Genomic DNA, 21,164 nt, shown 5'->3' with positions numbered 1-21,164 from the left:
GCTCTCTGTTCGGCAGGTTTATCGGGTTAGAGAAAGACCTCATGGATTACAAAATCAATCCGCTAAAGTATCAGGGGGTGTATGACAAGCAGGCAATAGCAGAAGCGACAAGACCTTCCGGTAAACCCCCTTCTGGTGCAGGTCCCTCCGGAACAGTTATGACTGATGCAGGTACTGTACAAGGACCTGGCGAAAAAAGACGTGATAAACGGAAGGGGTTTTCAGTATGGTTCTGCTTTGGTAAATAGATGGCATTGGTAATTGGGTTTTTGGGGGCCGTTGGGGGCGTTCAATAGCGTGGCGCTTAGTTTGTTAGTGAGACATGAAACAGGTTTTCTCCAGTTGATTTATTATTCGGCGTTTTAAATTGCCCCGATTTTCAGTTACTGTGGAGTTCATATAATATTTCCAGTTTATTTGGGGATATAAAATTGCGTTAGCAACTCGGTCTTTGCCTACTCTTTAGAACCTCAAAAGAGATCCACTTGGAAACTGATCCTACCCGGATTCCGAGAACTTTATCTCGCGATGTTGTCAGGCTTCTGAATATCAGATCTTCGCAAAACACGAAACACTAGTCGGTCTTTTAGATGTCCCGTGGCCCCCAATGCCAATGCTAGCCCCCGATGCTAGCCCCCAGTGAAACGTTGTAATTTGCCAAGAGTCAACTGCCTTAAGCTCTACGGAGTAGTCCAAGCTGATTATCAATCCTGATGCTTACCAACTTGATCAAATAATCGACACCGCTGTGATGCAATGACTATTATAAAAAGAACAGAATCATTCGGTGTTCTAGAGAATGAAATATCTACTCCATTTACTACATTTGTCCCAGTAATCCTTGGCCATACTCCCATAATTTCCACTCCGCACCGTTATTCAAAAATGACACTCAAGTACCTCATCACAGGAGCAACTGGAGGCCTCGGTGCCGGGGTCCTATCCTACCTTGTTGCAAATCTCCCGGCTTCAGAATATGCCGCAGCATCCTCGAAAGAGGAAAATCGCAAACAATTCGAAGACCGAGGGATCGCATTCCGAGTAGCGAGCTATGACGACCCCCAGACATTAGAGACTGCCTTCGAAGACGTGGAGAACATCTTCTTCGTTAGCACCAGCACCTTCGACATCGAGAAGCGCCGCAAGCAACACGAGAATTTCATAATTGCAGCGAAAAAGATGAACGTGAAACACGTAAGTCGTCAATCTCCCCGCACAACCATCCCAGCTAACATGGAAGCCACAGCTATGGTATACATCCCTCGCATTTGGTGGATACAATTCCGACTCCAAGGCGGATGTCCAACAATGTCATCTGATGACAGAGGATATGCTGAAAGAGTAAGCCAAACCACGACTATGGCAATCTATCCAGCCCTGCTAACACCAACCAGAGCCGGTATCAACTTCACCTCCATCCGTGAGGGTCTTTATACAGACGCCTTCCCAGTCTTCATGGGCTGGTATCCAAACACACCAACCGTCCACCTCCCCTCCGACGGACCAATTGCCTTTACACTACGGTCGGAGCTAGGCGAGGCAAATGCGCGACTGATGATTCGGGGTGGATACGATCGGGAGATCGTGCTGCTCACTGCGCAAGAAACTATTACCTTCTCTGAGATCGTGGATGTAATCAACGAGACGACCGGCCGAAATGTTCAGCTTGAGCTTGTCTCGCCAGAGGAGTTTGTGCGGTTGAAAGCGGGTAGCGATGAGGGTGGCAAGCCAGAAGGGTTCTTCAAGGTGCTGCTGTCGTGGTATGAGAGTATTTCAAAGGGGGAGACGTCCACAATTGATCCCCTCATGGCGGACTTGCTGGGCCGGCAACCCACGTCGCCACGTGAGGCTATTCGGGCTTTGTTGACGGAGAATCGGGATTATGAGTGGCATCAGAACTATGCTAATCGCGGTTAGTTAGTCGATTAGTGGTTAGCTATATAACAAAATAGTTGAATAATAAAATTAATGTGACAATGTGGCGATTTCCAATGGCATGTGAGTCGGCTGGAGTAGCTTGTAATCCTGTCTCGGCAACCAGATCGGGAGTGGCCGTGAAGCCTGAGGCACCATTTTTTGTGGGTTTGACTGGGGAATCACTCCAGAGCTGATCAACGGAGGATTGCAGTAGATAATATGGGGATATTGATACATTTTATCAATCAGATCACCCTATAATTTGCAATTGACCAATTTTCAACCCATATATAGCTATGTTAGAATGTCAAGCAGAGCATAGTATCGGCCGTAGATCCAAGTCACCGCCGTGTCCGCCCGAGGCTTGTAAACACCCTCGCTCTGATTGGTTGCCACCCGCTGATGTCAGCATCTACACACCCGACCCGTCAAACCCGAGGTTACTAGCGAAGAGACACCTTGGACTTCATTTTACTGTTGAGGATCTCTGTTGGATTGTGAAACTCGACTTGGTCGTCGCTACCTTCCATTTTTGAACCCTCTCCTCTCTTCTTTTGTCTCTCTGCTAGCAATCCCAAGCTCTCTACCCTACTCTCTCTTTCCTTTTCACCTCGGTGTTTTCACATTTCCGATCGCCATGGCCTCCCTCCGTACCACTTCGCGATTGTTCGCGGCATCGCGGCCGATGTTCCGCCCTGCCTTCGCTCGCACCTATGCGACCGTCGAGCCTACTCCCTCCCAGCAGCCCAAGATGAAGACCTTCAAGGTCTACCGCTGGAACCCGGACACACCCAGCGAGAAGCCCCAGATGCAGTCCTACGACCTCGACCTGAACAAGACCGGACCTATGATGCTCGATGCGCTCATCCGGATAAAGAACGAACTCGACCCTACCCTGACTTTCCGGAGATCTTGCCGTGAGGGTATTTGCGGTTCTTGCGCGATGAACATCGACGGTGTTAACACTCTCGCCTGCTTGTGTATGTGCCCAAACCCGCACACGCGCTATGTCGAAGCATCCGACGGCTCCCAAACGAATGCTAATTATTTCCCGTATAGGCCGCATTCCCACCGATACCAAGACCGAGTCTCGCATCTACCCTTTGCCTCACACTTACGTCGTCAAGGACTTGGTCCCTGATATGACCCACTTCTACAAGCAATACAAGTCTATCAAGCCATATCTCCAGCGCGACACCCCCACCGAAGACGTGAGCTATTTTATATACCAATATCACCTATAAAAAAACTAACAATTGTCAGGGTCTCGAATTCCGCCAATCCCCCGAGGACCGCAAGAAGCTCGACGGTCTTTACGAATGCATTCTCTGCGCCTGCTGCTCAACCTCCTGCCCATCCTACTGGTGGAACAGCGAGGAGTACCTTGGACCCGCTATCCTGCTCCAGTCCTTCCGTTGGTTGGCCGATTCCCGTGATGAGAAGACCGCCGAGCGCAAGGCCGCTCTCGACAACAGCATGAGCGTCTACCGTTGCCACACCATTCTCAACTGCACACGGACTTGCCCCAAGGGTCTGAACCCAGGTCGCGCAATTGCCGAGATCAAGAAGATGTTGGCCGTCTAGATTTGTGGATATAAAACGGAGTACCGCGGAATTTTCTTTTCTGTCCAATGCCTTTCCAGTCGCCTTTCCTCTGTTTCTCTATTTTCCTATTTCGTTTTTTACTTTTTTTTCCCGACTATTCCACGGATGTTTCTATAGGTGTAAATTGTGGACCTTTGTTTCTTACAGGAATGCACTGGTAGTCCATTCGGCTGATGATAGCGCCTATACCTTTGTATTGTATTCTATCAATCAAGATGTCTGATATATTTCCATGGATTCACATGCAGGTCTTCAAGGTATTATTTCCCTCACAAATGGTAAGCGAATCCTCGAACACTTACGGAGTTACTTATCCCTGTATAGGTTAGACTTACTCGGTTATGACCACACTAACACCACTACCACACTAAAAAGCCCCATTGCCTCCACAAATCGTACTAAGGACATGAGCGATTAATCAACTGGGCTGTTAGCACAGTTGGTAGTGCGCCCGCTTCGCATTATTGCGAGCGTGCGGGAGGTCCTGGTTTCGATTACCAGATAGTCCATTGTCTCTTACCTTTTTTGGCCAAGTTTCGTACATTGTTCTTGTTTTTTTGTTGCTTTGTCCTCTTGTTGGCTGCACATAAAAGCGGGCTGTGAAATCCAAGACCGAATACTAGGATATCTATTGGTCACTGAATGGACGCGAAAGACAGGTATATTATCCATGCATGTACCTCGTCATCTACATATCACATCACATCTCAAACCAGGGATGACCCATTGTTCCCGGTCTAAAATACAAGGAGAATTGTATCCTAGCGTTCGATGCGCCTGCAGCCTGCACGGTGGACAAAAACGGATAGTACTCGACGAATGACAGCCTTATATAGTACCTTAGCGGCCCCGAGCGGTCCCTCGGGGACGCGCTGGAACCCAGGAATGGTTGCATCGTCTAAATAAGCGTGTTGAATCAGGCAAGAGATCCATCTACACTAGCTATGCACTATGCACTATATATGCACCACCTAACTCGTGGGGCTGTTTTTCTTATCTGAGCCCATGTCATTGCCCCTCCCATATAATAATCGGTCTGCGCTCTCTTTTTTTCGCTAGTGAGCCGCCTATAATGGATTCCTTGACACTATTCGTCTCCTTGGTGGCATTACCGTTGGGACTGCTGGCCTGGCGAACTGTGTACCATCTGTACTTCCATCCGCTGTCCAGGTTCCCCGGTCCAAAATTCGCTGCTGCAACCTCTCTCTACGAGTTCTATTATGATGTGATCAAAAGCGGCATGTACATCTGGGAGATTGAGCGCATGCACGAGAAATATGGTGAGTATATAGATCTAATGCGAACCATCAAATCACCAAAATCCTAGTCATTAACCCATCCAGGTCCAATCGTCCGCATCAATCCGCGAGAAATACACATCAAAGACTCAAACTATTATGACGAAATTCACGCCGGCGCATCGCGCAAACGCTCCAAGGACCCTAAATACGCCATAGCCTTCGGCGCCCCCAACTCCCTCGTAGGAACAATAACTCACGACCACCACCGCTTCCGCCGTAACCTATTGAGCAACTACTTCTCCAAGCGCTCGGTGGTAGACCTCGGCCCATCCATCGAAGACAAAGTCGGTAAGCTAGTCGCGCGCTTCGAGCAAGCCCACCAAGATGGCGATGTGCTGCATCTACAGCTAGACTTTGCTGCACTGACCGCAGACGTCATTACCGACTACTGCTACGGCTGGAGCTACGGCTACCTAGACACCGAGAAGGGATCGCGGAGCAACGACCTTGTCGACGCTGTTAATGGGCTGATGGTCATGTTCCACATCAACCGGTTCTTCCCGTTCCTTATTACCATTTTCAGGAATGTGTCGCCTACCGTCCTGCGCTGGCTACAGCCGCAGATGGCGGATTTATTTGATCTCAAGGCTAGACTTAGACAGCAGGCGAGTGATACTTTGCAGAAGCAGAGCTTGCGGAAACTTGACTCTGAGTCCAGGTCGACTATATTTGATGCATTGACGAACTTGCAGTTACCCGAGGGTGAGAGGACGCTTGATCGGCTCGAGGATGAGTCGGCGCTATTGCTCGGGGCTGGTACGGAGACTACCGCTAGGGCTATTACTGTCTCTATGTTTTATCTCATCAATAATAAGGAGATTATGACGAAGTTGCGGGCGGAGTTGAAAACTGTGTTGCCGACACCGCTGTCTAAGGCTTCGTGGGTGGATTTGGAGCAATTGCCTTACTTGGTAAGTTATTTCTAAACTATTTCATACTTCCGTTCTAAATTGCTGATGGTCTCATTGGATTAGACGGGTGTAGTCAATGAAGGTCTGCGTCTCAGTCATGGCATGACAGCCCGATTGGCTCGCGTTTCGCCGGTCGAGCCCATGCGCTACCAGGATTGGGTTATCCCTGCAGGTGTAAGTAAATCATATCGGTGCGGCTCTTGCGCCATGACATATAACGGCATGCCTACAGCCAAATTGCTTTTTCTGGGGGAAATTGCTAATAGTTTCTTCAATGCAGACTCCGGTCAGTCAGTCGAACTACTTCGTCCATATGGATCCCACTCTCTTCCCTGAGCCAAAGAAATTCGACCCGGAGCGTTGGATCCGCGCTGCAGGGAAGGGGGAGTATCTGAGTCGGTTTATTGTCTCGTTTACTAAGGGGAGCAGACAATGTTTGGGAATGAAGTGAGTTGCGCTTGTCATTTCGCATCCTATATACTGAACCTTTATCTAGTCTTGCCTATGCGGAGATCTACTTATCTTTAGCACATATTGCCCGTCGCATTGACTTTACGCTGTACGAAACTACTACTGATAATATCTGTGTTTATCGTGATTTGGGAATCGGATGTCCGAAGGTTGGTTTGTTTGGTGTTAAAGCTACGGTGAAAGGCCTTGTCGAGGAGTAAGCCTACTGTAGGGTAAGTTTCCTGTGATGATGATATGATGTTGTATAAGAGTTCAGGTTGTACTTTTGTATTAGTCTTTTGTGCTTTTTGACGTGCGTGTTATGCAGGTAACCGTTTTGTGGGGTAATGTGTACTCGAAGTACACGGATATTTTATCCTAACAGGTTTGGATTCGTCTATGTTTTAGTGAATGCCCTTGGGAATGAATTCATTATTTCGAGTTAACGTTGACTTGGCGATTTGGGGTTCTCTCGTAGGTCCCCGCATGGCTAGGAGTGTATTTAGGTAGTGAATAAGGAAAAATATATAAATTAAGAACTAGCCATGCTTGAAAATTGAATGAAATCCAACATAGAACTCAATCCCAGAATATAAATCTCAATTTCGATCCATTCTCTCAATACATGCAACTAGGCATATGGATTTGTGACAGCAAGACCATTGGGATTGTTGAAGCAGCACTGCTTCCACTCTCCCGAGCTATCAGTGAGACAGCCGTCCTTGGTGAAATCCAAATCGCCCCAGTAGCTAGGCCATTTTGCCTCGAGCACACAGTTAGGCTCAACTTCCTTATCATGATTATTGCGGTCGAACCCGGCATAGATAACAGCGGTGCTAAAGGTACCATCCTGATCCCGGACATCTAAATCCATTAGCTGAGCTCCCTGATAAAAGACAATGATACAACTTACTGTAGGGTAGGTACTCGAATCCGAAGTTCTTTGATTTGTGAGAATAACCCGTCATGGTGCAGCGGATTGAGTCATCAATCACAATACAGCCATCTCTAACATACTATTATATGCATTAGTTGTGATAGGACAGAACGTTCTTTCCAGTAAGCTTACAATGTCGGTACCGTGGCCACTACCAGGGTACTCATCGTAACAGGTCGTCTGGGGATCACCGGAAGAATTGTTATCCTGGAACGCCTGCCATTGACTCGGGTTGGGATAGCATTTTTTCCCATCGGTCCCAACCGAGCTATCGCGAGGCTTGATCAAGTGATCCCCTGCGATAGTAAGACCGCTCACCGAGGTGGCAAGGTAAGCCAAAACAACAGCTTGAAGTTCGAGAAATTGCATCTTGAAGCGAAGATCAAATAGAGGGACGAATGTTGATGGAATAGAGATGAGTGCTACAATTGAATCGGTGTGTTCAGAGCATCCTTTATATATTCTTTTTGTCTTGATACTGATATTCCTTAAAGAGTAATGCATAACACCACCGACTAGAATAGGTGAAAGGTAAACGGGCGGTTTTTCCTCCCTTGGAGGTTTTACCTTACCTTAGAAAATCTCATGAATCAATTACCCAGTAGAGGGAATCGTCGCAAAAGCTGATGCTTCTGCTTCCAAACCGAATAAGTTGTGGTTGATCTCCCATTTCCCATGCAGGGAAATAGGTGTGTTCAGAACACGGTCTATAGTAAGTAACCATGCCACGCGCTCCACGCACTGTATGTTGGGGCGTCAACGAAATTAAGAATTAGGTATTATTGTAGGTTTCATATGTTCATAGGGGAAAATTATACAAAAAAATGCTCCTCCAGGGCGTACCAACACCATATGTGTGTTTCAGACGGTTATTCTAAGTAATTGCACCAACGTTGGCCCCAATCTGCCACAACCTACTTACCACCTTGCTAAAACTCGAAGTACAGAGCCTTTCAAAAAAAAAAAAAAAAAAAAAAAAAAAGAAAAGGAAAAAAAAAGGAAACTGCGTCATACTTATTTTTAATGCACTAAATATTCCCGGGTACCTAAATATTGTACGTCTCTAGGCCTATCCTCTCAAAACCAAAGGAAAAAATCAATGAGGCGTGATTGGATCTGTCTACATTAAAGAGACTACATATAATGTATTCACTTATAATGCTTAAAAACGAATATATACGAAGCACAGAGTAATCCAATACTGAAAGGCTGCTGCAGTCTTTTTCAAAATCGACGCCACTGACCTATTATTGTAAATCCCTTCCCACTCCCTAAAAGCGAAGATTTGTTATTGAACTGAACATTGGATTATATTTCTGACCGTATACGCAGTCATATATACCAAGCAACGTCTACCTATATTAAGCAAATAATCGAGCTAGAGCTGATGGCGGGATCATGCTCGGTGCAACTCAACATATGTACACCGTATGCACTATCAAACCCAGACACATGTCAGATCTGACGCAATCCTGCGCGTATGTGACTACAATGCAGAAATAAAAATTCCAGTCTCAACGGAAAGTAAGCCCGTACATATTATGGAGTGACTGGTTGGCGCTGCAAGGGGTGGGGTGGCTAGGGTTGCTAAAGGATACCTCCTGCGTGCCAGAGTACCCCTATACATTCGTCACCCTTTCAGTGAATTTTCGACGGGGGCTGATCACTCTTTACCATTGAAGATGTACAGTCTCGAAACACTCACTCAAGGAAGCTTTGGTCTATACGAAGTACATATTATAGTACTTGCATACAACGCAGTCTGTTCATTCCAGGGACCGTCAGACTAACAAGCTAGAACTTGAGCAACAAACTAACAAGGAAAGATAATCATAGTACTTCTTTGAAAAGGATGCTTGTTTTTTGAAAAGACTCGTATCCATGAGGGTCCTGAAAGGAGCTTGATTTATACTACCATGTCAACGTCGTTCATCATATCTGATATCATCTAGTCCGTACTCTCCATAAAATGTTGGTGGTTAGATTTTACCTCCAGCCTCTGACAAGCTTTCCTCTTCATGGGCATATCCCTGAGCCATCATTCCACAGGAGCGGAGCATACGCGGCAATTGGAACGATTTGCAGCCCTCCCATAGGTATAGGCGCCCTGCTATGTGGTCCCCATCCCGCCCCAGCGATGTTGATCACTATCAATACGAGCGCGAGGTATGGAAGACACGGAACAGCGATCATAACAGTTTATCTATCTAACATCGCCTACATAAATGCCATTATATCCCTTTCTCCCGCTGGCCAGCCATTCCTTCATTTGATTCTCTGACCATCTATACTCTCTTTTATTCCCCAATACCTAGACCACTCGACCAGCAAAAATGCACGTCTCATACATCTCCCTGGCGCTGTTTGCCATTGGAGCTATCGGCGCGCCCGCCGGTCCCAAGCCTGGCACCGACTTCACAGACATCACTAGCGGGTTCCCTTTCAACCCAACCGGCTCCTCCAGCGTTCAGGACAGCGAGGATTCATTCGGAGACTCCTTTGCCTCTGCCCTCGAGGCAATGAAGCAGGCTGAAGCTGCCAAGCAGTCTGCTAAGCATGCACCGTCCGCTCCCACCTCGGTGGCTCAGCCTATCGTGGAGAAGCCCGAGCCCACTTTCTCCCATGAAGTCGTGAACTTCCCAGCTCCTGTCGTCTCCCAGGCCTCAACTTTCTCCCTGGCTGCTCCTGCCACCTCGCAGGCTTCTTTTATCTCCAAGGCTGCTCCTACCTCCGCCATCTCTACTCCCGTCCAGAGCAGCTCTGCTGCCACTCCAACTTCATCTCATGCCGTCATTCCCAGCCCTTCTAAGAGCGCCTCTGCTTCTCACATCTCCAACGCAACTCCCTCTGCTACCCCCTCTGCCGTTGGTGCCCTTGGCAGCATTGTCGAGGAACTTCCCCTTCTTGGAGGCCTCGTCAAGGGTCCCATGGGCACCCTCGGTCTCCGTCGTTAAGGCTAGTGTGTACTTGATGTGATCTTGGTGCGGTGTGAGCTATTACCCTATGTATGAAATGATCATGCTGGTCACTTCCGCTCCTTTTCAGTACTTCAGTACCTCTGGCAATGGATTGGTGGCACTTTTTGTTTTGTTTTCTTTTCTTGAAATCACATATATCCAACTGCTTTAATTTCGATAATCTGAAAACTATTTTTACTTATAAAAAGTTCTTGAATTTACATTATCACACAGCATTGATCTCAACACATGAAACATAAAACATTCCAACTTGATCCCCCTAATTCGACGGGTATCTTCCCCCAGATCCCAACCGATCAATGCATCCCTCAACAGCCTTCTGCATAGCATTGGTAGTCTCCTCCAACAGAGTGGTCAAAGGCACCTTCCCAGCCTTCTCCGCCTGCACCCGCACATACTCATTATTCAACACCTTATTAATATTGACCTTGCTAACGCCACAATCAATGCACTTCTTAAAGATCTCCTCGGTAAACGGATCAGCCCCGTGAAGCACAAGCCTCACCTCCTTCCCAACAGCCTCATTAATCGACTGCAACCGCTCATACTCCAATTGAATACCCCTCGGCCCATACTCGCCATGGACATTTCCAAAAGCCGGCGCAAGCCAATCAATCCCCGTATCCACAAACTCCCGACTCTCCTCAGGCGTCGTAAGAAGTCCCTCAAGTTCAGCTGTATCAGCAACTCCATCCTCCCCACCCTCAATCCGACCAGGCTCGGCCTCTGTCGCAATCCCACGCGCATGGCAGTACTGCACCAGCTCGCGGGTTAGAGAAAGGTTCTCCTCCTTCTCGTAGTGTGACATGTCGACCATGATACTGTCGAACCCGCCAAGATCGGCTGCGTACCGGATTATCTCGGGTGTTTGGGCGTGGTCCATGTGTACGGTCACGGGCACGGTGGCTTTGCGCGCGGCTTCGGCGGCGGCGTGCACGAGAAGTCCGTCGGCGTAGTGGATGGCCCAGGGGAAGAGGAGAATCATTGCTGCGGAGCGCTTAGCTTCGGCGGCGCGGACGGTGGCAAGGATGCCTTCCACGTTGTAGCAGCACATTGCGGGGATAGCATAGTGGTTTTCCGCTGCATGGTCTAGGATGCGCAGGGCGCGGTTTTCTTTGAGGGACATTTTTGGGTGTGAAGGTGGGATAGAAGAGGTATTTTAGGAAAATGTTTACAGTTTTACTTTTACTGTAGAGAATGTGTGTTATATAGGAGTTGTTGTGTTGACCGAGTTAGTCGCTTCAGGTCCGAGTGTCGGAGTTGTTCCGGGAGATACGTCACTTTGAGCTATTCAGCCTATACATCGAAGACACGCGAGATTATACCGGCAAAAGTAGGTACAAGGTTTCTTATTAGGTTGTATTCTACATGTTAAGAATAAATATTATTGGTTCTATAGAATGCCATGAGTCCTTGGATAGCTACTATAGCTAGTATAAGAGTATATATAAATGGAATGTTTTCTTTCGGCTTTGGTCGGCCAACTCCCGACCTTCTACTCACACTTCAACAATAACCAGCTGCACATTAACCGGAAATTGGAAACCAATCTATTCAAAATCGGACCCTGGCAAAGCCATTATCTTTCGGCAACGGTCAATTAGCCCGTTCGGACTTGGACCGAAGCATCCCGCGTTTCCCCCAATATCTTCCCCTCATAAAAGCCCCCCACGCACGTCGAGCTGTATTTTATTTTATCCATTGACATTTCTATTTATTCTATACATTGTTTCCTCAATTCAACCAACATCACAACCATGTCCAAACCTTCAATCGGCTTCGTCGGCCTAGGCGCCATGGGCTTCGGAATGGCCACCAATCTCGTAAAAGAGGGCTACCCAGTACACGGCTTCGACGTGTTCCCCGCCTCAGTAGATCGTTTCAAGGCAGCTGGTGGAATCCCAGCTTCATCACTCAAGGACTCAGCCAAGGGAAATGATTTCTATGTTTGCATGGTCGCCTCAGCGCCGCAGGTACAGAGCGTCCTTTTCGGCGATGATGGCATTGTCGCAGGTAAGCAAATCAAACCCAAGGCAGAACTATACAAGGAAAACTAACAGAATCAATTAAGCCCTCCCCCAAAACGCTACCCTCCTCCTCTGCTCAACTGTCCCAGCTTCATACGCCCAATCCGTCGCCGCAGAGCTCGTCTCCGTCGGCAGGTCCGATATCGCCTTCATCGATGCACCCGTGTCTGGCGGTGCTCTCCGCGCTGCTGCGGGTACGCTCTCCATTATGGCCGGTGCATCCGAGGAGGCGCTGGAGAAAGGCCGGTTCTTGCTGCAGGAGATGTCTGATGCGAATAAGCTCTACCTTGTTCCCGGCGGTGTTGGCGCTGGTAGTAATATGAAGATGGTGCACCAGGTTCTGGCTGGTATCCATATCCTGGGCGCTAGTGAGGCTCAAGGCTTTGCTGCGCGACTTGGACTAGATGCGAAGAAGACGGCAGAGGCGATTAAGTCCAGTCCGGCTTGGACTTGGATGCATGAGAATCGGTTGCAGCGTATGCTGGATGAGGATTGGCACCCCGGTGCTAGTGCTTTGACCATCATTCTTAAGGATGTTGTAAGTATCTTTGTTGTTCTTGGGGCTGAGTTGGGCTAATTGGGTCTAACAGGGCATTATCACGACATCTGCGCGCCAAAGTCAATTCCCAACTCCGCTTTGCTCTACTGCTGAGCAGGTTTATTTGTCTGCTTTGTTGCAGGGATATGGCGCTGTCGATGACTCATCTATGGTGCGACAGTACTTTGCTGATCCGATCACGAAGGTCGAATGTACCAAGTCTGATGAGGAGACGGCGGAGGCGCTGCAGTTGGTACTGGATATGATGGAGGTGACTAACCTTGTTGCGGCTGCTGAGGCTATTTCTTTTGCTCGCTATCTCAATGTCGACCTGAAGCAGTTTTATACTCTTGTTGCTGATGCTGCTGGTGCTAGTCGGCAATTTACCACGAAGGGTTTGGAGATTATTGAGGGGCTTGCACAGGGTGCCAATGGGGCCTCTGAGACTGTTGATGCTGCCACTTCTCGTCTAGAGAAGGCTGTGCAGAAAGCGCGGGATCTCCACTGTCCTTTGAACCTTGGCAATGCTGCTTTGACTGTTTTGTACATGGCCAAGAAGTCAGGGTTGGGGGCTGAGGGGAGTACCAGCGTGGTGAAGGCTTTTGAACAGTAGTATAATTGCGGAGGGCAATGAGTTATGAATGTTTATAGAGGAATATCTAGGGATCAAATATCAATTTTATGTACAGTCTAGTTCTAACTTGATGCTTCAATTAATTGCTCTTCGCGCTATAAGCGCAGCCAGCTGCACATTGGCCACCTACGGCTTGGCTTGCTCACCCTACTAGGCAGAAGGACTACTATTTACAATTACTTATTATTTTCACGCGTTGTCAAAAGAGTGTGTTGATATTATCAATAAGGATAAGAAATATAGAGTGTGTGGGTATCCAGAATATTATATCCAACCATAAGAACCAATATGTACGGCCCAGGAAACCCCGAAAGGGATATCCAAAGACCAAAGAATAGAAAAGCAATAAAGACATCAATACCAAAAGTCCCGACCCATATCTTAAAACGACTTGAACTCATTTCGCATGCCACACGCAAAGATCTAAACCTCAATTCCCTTGAGATCCTCAACCGAAGCATGCGAAGTCCTCCGATCCTTGATAAACTTAGGCCAAGTATTCGTAAGCACAAGGTACTTAATACTAGCCTCAGCAGCATCAAATATCGAAGCCTCAAAGCCCGCAGGAATATCACCCCAGTACTGCACACGGTCCTTAATCGACCCCGTCATAGTCTTCCCAGAGTCCGTAGAAGTCGGCGACGAAGGCGGCAGATCAAAAGTGAACTTATCAAACGGACTAGTCGGGTCGCATTCGCGCTGCTCACCGTACACAAGACGAGTCGGTTTCTCGAACACCTCTTCCAGCTTCCGCAGTTCCTGGTGCGAGATATTGACGGGGAACTCGGCATGGCGAACGCTGATAAACTCGGCATAAATGTGCAGGGCGCGGTTGAAGTGTTCGCGGACAACATCGCGTTTGCTTCTTTCGTGTTTTGCGCTGCCGTCCTTGATGGATGGTGGGAGTCGACTGCGCCATTCTGCGACGCTGGTCAGGAAGACGATGTTCTCGCCGGAGAATTCACGCAAGGCGGAGAATTCTTGGAGGGGGGTTGGATTGCGCTCGAGGACGTGCTCGAGTGCGCCCATTGTGAGGATGCTGTCGCGAGATTGGATTGTGCTTGTTGAGCTGTTCGATTTCCAGCCGGACATCATAGATGCTACCACTGTCATGTCGGAGTGTAGGGACTTGTTTTCGTGGCCGGTCGACTTGACCTTCTGTTCCCACCGTGCGATCGATTCGAGGGTTTCTTGTTGGAGGGATTGGCGGCGCATTACTTCCCAGCAGGGGAGGAAGACCGTGAAGATTTCGATGAACATGATGGATAGGCAGATCCTATATCATAGTTGCGTTAGAGAAGTAGGGTTTGACATTGGCTTAGAACTTACCATTGAGGAGGAACCCAGACGGCGTTGACCGGGGCCATTGCTGGGACGTAGAGGCCGATGAGCCACATCGGGGTAGCGTGAAGACTAGAGACAGCGCAGCCAATGGTCTGAACTCGCCAACCATGGGTGTCGTGGATGTTTCGGGACTTCCAGAGGACGACGGGGGCAACGATCCAAGACCAGAAGAACTGCGATACCACACCAGGCCACCATTCCCACCCTGCACCTTGTGCCACGAGCACCTCTGCGGGAGTACCATGGACTTCGGTGCCGGGAATACCCCATGAACTATGATACTTGCGGGAAATCACCCACATGAGGATAGTGAGGAAGACCTGTATGAAATGGAATGTTAGATAAGACTAGTGCTGAACATAAAAAGGTCTAGTAATCATACCTGAGCAAACATCGCGATAGCGACATAAATAAGAATCTTAGTAGTATATCTGAGGCCACGGAAACGGTTGATCAACCCATCCTTGCGCTCCGCAGTAGATTCAGTATAACGGTAGCCGTCCAGAGCATACTTTCTCTGGAGCTTTGCAATATGTTGGAAACGAGTGTTAGAGCCATGGAATAATGCCATGCCACAGGGCAACAGTGTCCCCATAAGCCAATAGCCACAATCACCCGGCAGCAATGGGCCGAGCATAGTACCGAATTGGGTCGGAATCCAGTATAAATGAAGGACAACAATAGATGTTAACGAAAGACCGAGGCCTCGAATACGTAGGGTTGGCATGTCCCGGTTAATGATCAGATAGATCATACCTGCCACGAGGGCAGAAGTCCAGACACATGCCCAGACAGCCCACCAGATGGTAACAGGGCCGAGATCTATCTGGGGTTTCGACTCGACCGTGATACCATATTCGGACCCCATATTAAAACAGTGCTTAAAGAATGTGTGTGAAGTTGGATAGCGCCTTGACACTAAAAGTAGCGGGTCATCACGTTCTTATGTACATGCATATAAGCACGGGGTAAGCGCTTGTAGTAAGTGGGCCCCCTAACCAGGTTTTTTTTTCGTCTTGAAGATGTCGATCAATAGTTAAGATATCTATTTTCGCTCCATAAGTAGTTCTGCTGGACATTACGTCTTGTCGATCAATCAGGTACAGAGTATAATTCTCGCTTGAGTTCCGTTACTCTATGCCGTTATGGAGAATATCCACATTCCTATTTGTCAATTGATATAAAGAATATGATTGGTTGGATAAGATGAATTCAGATCAAAGATCTCTTAGCACGAAAGTTCCTCCCTGTTCTATTGAAACCCGCACTTGAAACTATTGATTTTCTCAAAACTGTGTTTAGGAAGATCGTAGCCCTAAAAGGCAGGCCTGAATATTTTCACTCCCAGGGCTGACTTGCACATGTTTATATTTAATACAACAGTAGAACATATTTATTACCCCTCTTATCGCCTAGAAACTCCAGGCACCGTTTCATGCATCATGCATCGTACCTATGTTAAATTAAAGTCATCTTCCATTGGTTAAATTGTACAGGGTTAGATCCTGTGGAAAGATAATAGGATAGCGCAAAGAGTCAAAGCTCACTAAGAGGGACCAACATCCATATTCAGACTAGCATATAAAACCATTTCATCAAATTTGAGGACATTTAACAAAAACAGAATAAAAGAGATAGAAATAAAAATGAGGTCATTCAATACGTGATGGCTCAAAAAGTCCCATAGCCTTAGCCTCCTCTTCAGAATCCGCTCGCAAATTTCCAGAATACTTAATATCAAATCCAGGAACAAGTAAAACATCCTTCAACCCCCTATTCACAACCTCTTCCTCAGACCGACCATACATATAACCGTAATACGTGTACTGCCCCTCCGAGATCGACACAACCTCGGTCTTGGCACAACAATCCCCATGTTCAGGCTCCTTCAATCCCATATTAAAAGCATCAAACTCACAAAAAGCCTCAACATAACCATAATAAGTTCCTCCATAATAATCACCACATTCCCCAGGAACAGGTACCGCATCACAAAGTCCCATCCTTCCAACCTCCTCCAGAGACCCCGCACACATAAACCCAGTGTATTTATGCAACACCCGCTCAGGCATCGTAAAAAGCCCATCCTTGCAACACCCCCACGGATGACGGATATCAGTAAGTCCCATCGCACGCGCATGGTGCATATCGTCAGCCCGAAGCAACCCGTAGAACTTCCCCTCCTCGCCGGGGATCCGTCGGATATCCTCCAGCCAACGTTTCTCGGCCTCTGCCTCGGACGACGCGTGCATCAAACCGTAGTACAGGTGGAAATCGGCGCGTCGCTCAGAACAGCACCCCCGCACGTGGATCGGGTCTAATAGACCCTGGCGATTCGCGTCCTCGGCCGAGAATGCCATCATGAAGCCTTCCCACTCACCTGGGTAATCGCCGTATGGCCGCGCCTCGAGGAGGAGTCGGTTGGCGGTCTCTTCGTCTGCGAACATACTACCCATGTACATGTGTTTCTGGGGCTGGGAGTCTGTTGGTGAGGTATGTTGGTGATTGGGGGATATGCAGGTATGTGGGGAGATGGGTGTTTCAGAGGGATTTGACTTTGCATGCCACATCCCGACTACGGATTCTGTGTCCCAGAGATGGGGATCCTCTTCGATACCTAGCTCGGCATTCTGCTCGCGTCGGTCGTCTTGGTCCTTCTGCAAAAGTGCTGTGTCGAGGAGCTTGGAGATGGCTTTCTGTCGGGCTTCCTTTTCGTTAGTTTCTTCAATGCGCTTCAGCACGGTCGCTTCAATACGCTGCTGCACAATGTCAATGTCAAATGGCTGGTCATAGGAGCGATGGTCAACTTCGCTATCAACCGCGTCCGTTAGAGCCACATGGTGATCTACGTCAGCATCGTGCTGTTCCTGGTCAGTTTCAGCCTCCCGCAGGCGCTGCTGCTCCCGCTGCTCAACGTATTCGTCAATTCTCAGCTTAAGTATATTATACCTTATCAAAGAAGATCCGCAGAGCGATGAGCCAGAACTATCTGTATCGCAGCTGCTGTTATCGCTGGGGGATTCGCAACCAGCGCCCTCGGTATCCGGAACTTCAATCTTAACACTACAGGCATCACAATGCACTTCGCATTTACAATCCGCCTTCAATTCGACGGCAATACCACGCGGGCAGAACTGACCATTGTCGCTGTGGCCAGAATTGTCCGCGTCCGCATTGCCCGAATCATCAACGGCAGCACCCAAGAAGATCTGACCATTGTCGCTGTGGTCAGTACTGCTTGTGTCCCTGTCGCCTGAAGTGGGATTACTCACTGCGTTAACTTGGATGATATGGCCTATAGTATCGATACCCTCGATTGCCTGGTAAGAGTTTGAGGGTTGAGTCTGGATGTCTCCGTTAGAGATGTTCTCTGCCCACTCGCTCTCGCACTCTACACACATGCTGGGCTGGGTGGAGAGGAGGTCGTGGGAATCTTCGATATGGGTGCAGGATACGCTACGCTCTGGTCCAGCCAGGCGGAGCTTGTTGGTATATTCTTGGCAGCTGGTCATGCTCCAGTTGGAGATGTGGCCGCAGCTGGAGTAGTGGTGATATGTGTAGTTACACATTTTTGGGGGATGGAATAGATGAGTTGAAAGTAGAGAAAATATTTGCGATGAGATAAGATGAGAGGAATGCTCTGCTGCCATCTTACATCTGCGAGAGGGTCACGGCTTATATATAACTTGTTCTGGGGTTGAGGGAGTCTCCGGTGCACGAGTACAAAGCCGAGTCGATGAACAAAGGTCAGTGATATAACAAAGATAGGGTTGAAAGGCATTGTTGGTAGTAGGATGAAACTCTTTGTTCACAACCGTCGCTTTACAATTGTTTGTGTGTCAAGCAAACTCCCAAGGAGCTTTTCGCCTGTTGGACGCGATGTTCTTATGCTCAAAGACATTTGTGTTAATCCCGTCTTTATTGTATCCAAAGCATCTGACAATGACTATTGTATTCAACTCAGATATGTAAAACATTAGATTTATTCTCGAAAGCCATATTATGGATTCTACCCCGATGTAATAAATATTTGAGTACATGGAGAGGAGATATGCTCCAATATCTAAGACGTTCTTCGGTCTTTGAACACAAAGGAATTAGAATCGATCTAAAAACGGCAATCTACCTTTGCTTTCTCACTCTCCCAGTATATTTTGCTTTATGGCGTTAGTCTACTGAGGCTTTGGTATAGGATTTGACAGAATTTGTCTTCTCTCACTTAGCAGCTTAGTTGAATGAGATTTTCTTTTTCCTTTTGCGTTCTCTATATATTTGCTCGGAACATACAAAAATATCCTGTGGTTAATTCATTTTATTTTCTTCTCCACTGCACATATCCTTTGAGTATACCTTTTATATTACACGTTTTTGTTAGATGTGATTTAGATTATACCAAATATAGTCAATATTTAGACTCAAAGATCAGATTGTCATTTTAAGAAACCACATTACCGTAACTGAATTCTCAGAGGTTTATCTCAAACCCCAGACCTCCAGCTAAAACAAAAAAATAAACAAATCTCAAACCTCCAAATCCACCAAATACCTAACCCCAGAGTCCAACAACCACCAACTAGCAGTCTCATGCATCCACTTCAAAACAGGCCTCTCCAACGGCATCTTCCTAACCTCATCCGCCCTCTTCCACATAACAGTCTCACTACAAAATACAACCCCTCCCTCCTTTTCCTCACAACTAATCGCCAACCTCCCCTGCACAAAATCCACCGCATCCATCTTAATCTCAAACTCAACCCGATCTCTTCTCCGGACCACAACACGGTAACACCCACAAACCAAATCCCCAACCTCAAAATCCAGCGCAGCAAGATGTCCCGCCCCAAAACTTTTCTTCTGCTCCGCCGTCTTACTAGCCATAGAAAGCATAAGCGCCTGCGGGGACCGCGAGAAGGCTCTCATGTTGCGTCGCACCAGTCTTGTGAAGAGTACGTCCGTAGTCTCGCTAGGGAGCGAGGCACGCGATACGGACTTTGAGGCGTGATCGTAGATAGTAAAATATTCATCGCTGAAGGCGGTTTCTGGGATTGATTCTATTTTTGGGTTGGCTGTAGAGAGGGTGCCGGTGTAGGACTTGTGGGTTATGCGTTTTGATAGACGTTCATGGAAGATGTAGAAGTAGATTGCTGAGGAGCTGGTTATTATTGCTGTTGCTGTGAAGACGAGGCGGATCATTTTGTTTTTTGAAGATGTGGGATGTTGTGATGTTAAGAATGTCAAGTGGTTCGGATACGAGGTTGAAGGTTTGGCTTGGCGTGTCGTATTCTATCAATAACATCTTCAATGTTGAAATATATATTTTTATATAAATTCTGCATATTAATCATATTGTCGACTATTATATTGAAAAATCAAGTCAAAAATGCGCACCAACCCAACCCCAAATACGTCAAACACAAAGTGGTATCAATTTTGAAACAGTAAACAATTCACTTCCTCGCCCCATTCTGCAAGACATCGACACGGCCACTATTATGCCATGTTGCAAGCTTAGCACCACATTGTCCACATGCATGTTCAACATCCTTAAGCGATGACATCAGGTAAGGGATACAGCCGAGACAGCAACAGAAGCAAAGAACAGCTGCCCAACCACTATTCAAAAGGTTAGCCATCAATTCAATGTTTCAACTAAGGGAAGTCCAACTTACTGGGTAGTTCCACCGCTGATAGCCTGGGTACGGGTCATCTCCCGCTTTCCACAAACAGGGCAGTCAACTGGACAGGGCGCAGACTGGACAGCATGGAGTGGGACAGCTGTGGCATATCCACTGGGATGTCCGGATGGTGTGTAGAACTGCTGCGGGCCAGCTCCTTGCTGTGGCTGTGCGGTTTGGGTGTACTGGGGCACTGGCTGACCGGCGTATGCCTTCTCGGGTGGAGTGGCCATTGATGTCGACGCGTCGTAGGCTGGTGCTTGACCGATGGAGTCGGGGGTGTGGGGGTATTGTGGCTCTGGGGGACCGTTTACTGGTGTTGGGGCGTAGGAGTGCATGGCGTCTGGGATAGATGTAGTGCGTAGGGTGTCGGAGTGTGGGCTCACGGGGCCGTGGGTTGATGGGGTTGGGAAGACGGCTTCTGGAGCTTCGCTGTATATGGGAGCTGGTGCTGGAGGTTGTTAGTTATTGGGTAATGTATTGGGATAAGGGAGTTGACGTACTTGATGTTGGCTCGGGGTGTCCAAGATGTCCGGGGTTTCCTGACATTGCTGTTGAGGAGTCTGGGGGTATTGGGGAGTTGGGATGTGAGATGTTTCTCTTTTATATGTTGTATTCTATGAATGGGGGAAAGGTCTTAAGTAAAATTTGATACTCGATATTAATATAAACTTAAGATCGTCAATTAATACGAAGGTAAAATGTGACTCGTGTTAGTGGATACCAAGGAATTCGACATGCACTGCCTTAAAAGGGTTTGACCACGTCTAAACAGTTTTGAAGATACGAGTCCAAGAAAGGTAAATGAATTACTTTGAAAGGCAACAGACTTATTTGGCAACCTATC

The 21,164-nt window shown here is 47.7% G+C and overlaps 11 protein-coding genes across 11 annotated transcripts; 5 read left to right on the top strand and 6 right to left on the bottom strand.

Annotated features, from left to right (window-relative positions):
- Positions 1–885: 885 nt before the first annotated feature.
- PGRI_010750 (uncharacterized protein) lies at positions 886–1,917 on the top strand (the record flags this gene model as incomplete). Its single annotated transcript, XM_040788788.1, has 3 exons — positions 886–1,194; positions 1,247–1,341; positions 1,395–1,917. 3 exons carry the CDS (start codon positions 886–888, stop codon positions 1,915–1,917), a joined length of 927 nt encoding a protein of 308 aa, XP_040645741.1.
- A 637-nt stretch (positions 1,918–2,554) lies between these two features.
- On the top strand, positions 2,555–3,501 carry sdh2 (succinate dehydrogenase iron-sulfur protein subunit SDH2; the record flags this gene model as incomplete). The annotated part of the gene is made up of 3 exons (XM_040788787.1): positions 2,555–2,897; positions 2,977–3,128; positions 3,181–3,501. The coding sequence occupies 3 exons, from the start codon at positions 2,555–2,557 to the stop codon at positions 3,499–3,501; spliced, it is 816 nt and encodes a 271-aa protein (XP_040645740.1).
- Positions 3,502–4,594: 1,093 nt separating this feature from the next.
- Positions 4,595–6,405, top strand: PGRI_010730 (cytochrome P450; the record flags this gene model as incomplete). Its single annotated transcript, XM_040788786.1, has 5 exons — positions 4,595–4,802; positions 4,866–5,734; positions 5,798–5,908; positions 6,015–6,181; positions 6,231–6,405. 5 exons carry the CDS (start codon positions 4,595–4,597, stop codon positions 6,403–6,405), a joined length of 1,530 nt encoding a protein of 509 aa, XP_040645739.1.
- Positions 6,406–6,815: 410 nt separating this feature from the next.
- PGRI_010720 (uncharacterized protein) lies at positions 6,816–7,490 on the bottom strand (the record flags this gene model as incomplete). The annotated part of the gene is made up of 3 exons (XM_040788785.1): positions 6,816–7,048; positions 7,098–7,200; positions 7,254–7,490. The coding sequence occupies 3 exons, from the start codon at positions 7,488–7,490 to the stop codon at positions 6,816–6,818; spliced, it is 573 nt and encodes a 190-aa protein (XP_040645738.1).
- A 1,964-nt stretch (positions 7,491–9,454) lies between these two features.
- PGRI_010710 (uncharacterized protein) lies at positions 9,455–10,075 on the top strand (the record flags this gene model as incomplete). Its single annotated transcript, XM_040788784.1, has 1 exon — positions 9,455–10,075. The coding sequence occupies one exon, from the start codon at positions 9,455–9,457 to the stop codon at positions 10,073–10,075; it is 621 nt and encodes a 206-aa protein (XP_040645737.1).
- A 283-nt stretch (positions 10,076–10,358) lies between these two features.
- PGRI_010700 (class II fructose-bisphosphate aldolase) lies at positions 10,359–11,225 on the bottom strand (the record flags this gene model as incomplete). Its single annotated transcript, XM_040788783.1, has 1 exon — positions 10,359–11,225. The coding sequence occupies one exon, from the start codon at positions 11,223–11,225 to the stop codon at positions 10,359–10,361; it is 867 nt and encodes a 288-aa protein (XP_040645736.1).
- A 631-nt stretch (positions 11,226–11,856) lies between these two features.
- PGRI_010690 (Dehydrogenase, multihelical) lies at positions 11,857–13,277 on the top strand (the record flags this gene model as incomplete). The annotated part of the gene is made up of 3 exons (XM_040788782.1): positions 11,857–12,112; positions 12,171–12,664; positions 12,717–13,277. The coding sequence occupies 3 exons, from the start codon at positions 11,857–11,859 to the stop codon at positions 13,275–13,277; spliced, it is 1,311 nt and encodes a 436-aa protein (XP_040645735.1).
- A 444-nt stretch (positions 13,278–13,721) lies between these two features.
- Positions 13,722–15,510, bottom strand: PGRI_010680 (Regulator of G protein signaling superfamily; the record flags this gene model as incomplete). The annotated part of the gene is made up of 3 exons (XM_040788781.1): positions 13,722–14,574; positions 14,628–14,962; positions 15,025–15,510. 3 exons carry the CDS (start codon positions 15,508–15,510, stop codon positions 13,722–13,724), a joined length of 1,674 nt encoding a protein of 557 aa, XP_040645734.1.
- A 784-nt stretch (positions 15,511–16,294) lies between these two features.
- On the bottom strand, positions 16,295–18,211 carry PGRI_010670 (uncharacterized protein; the record flags this gene model as incomplete). Its single annotated transcript, XM_040788780.1, has 1 exon — positions 16,295–18,211. One exon carries the CDS (start codon positions 18,209–18,211, stop codon positions 16,295–16,297), a length of 1,917 nt encoding a protein of 638 aa, XP_040645733.1.
- A 952-nt stretch (positions 18,212–19,163) lies between these two features.
- On the bottom strand, positions 19,164–19,835 carry PGRI_010660 (uncharacterized protein; the record flags this gene model as incomplete). Its single annotated transcript, XM_040788779.1, has 1 exon — positions 19,164–19,835. The coding sequence occupies one exon, from the start codon at positions 19,833–19,835 to the stop codon at positions 19,164–19,166; it is 672 nt and encodes a 223-aa protein (XP_040645732.1).
- Positions 19,836–20,089: 254 nt separating this feature from the next.
- PGRI_010650 (LITAF-like zinc ribbon domain-containing protein) lies at positions 20,090–20,866 on the bottom strand (the record flags this gene model as incomplete). The annotated part of the gene is made up of 3 exons (XM_040788778.1): positions 20,090–20,255; positions 20,312–20,768; positions 20,821–20,866. 3 exons carry the CDS (start codon positions 20,864–20,866, stop codon positions 20,090–20,092), a joined length of 669 nt encoding a protein of 222 aa, XP_040645731.1.
- Positions 20,867–21,164: the final 298 nt, after the last annotated feature.

This window comes from Penicillium griseofulvum, assembly GCF_001561935.1.
Source record: "Penicillium griseofulvum strain PG3 chromosome Unknown contig_80, whole genome shotgun sequence".
In the NCBI taxonomy this organism is placed as follows: Eukaryota; Fungi; Ascomycota; class Eurotiomycetes; order Eurotiales; family Aspergillaceae; genus Penicillium; species Penicillium griseofulvum.
This window is presented reverse-complemented; position numbering and strand designations above follow the sequence as displayed.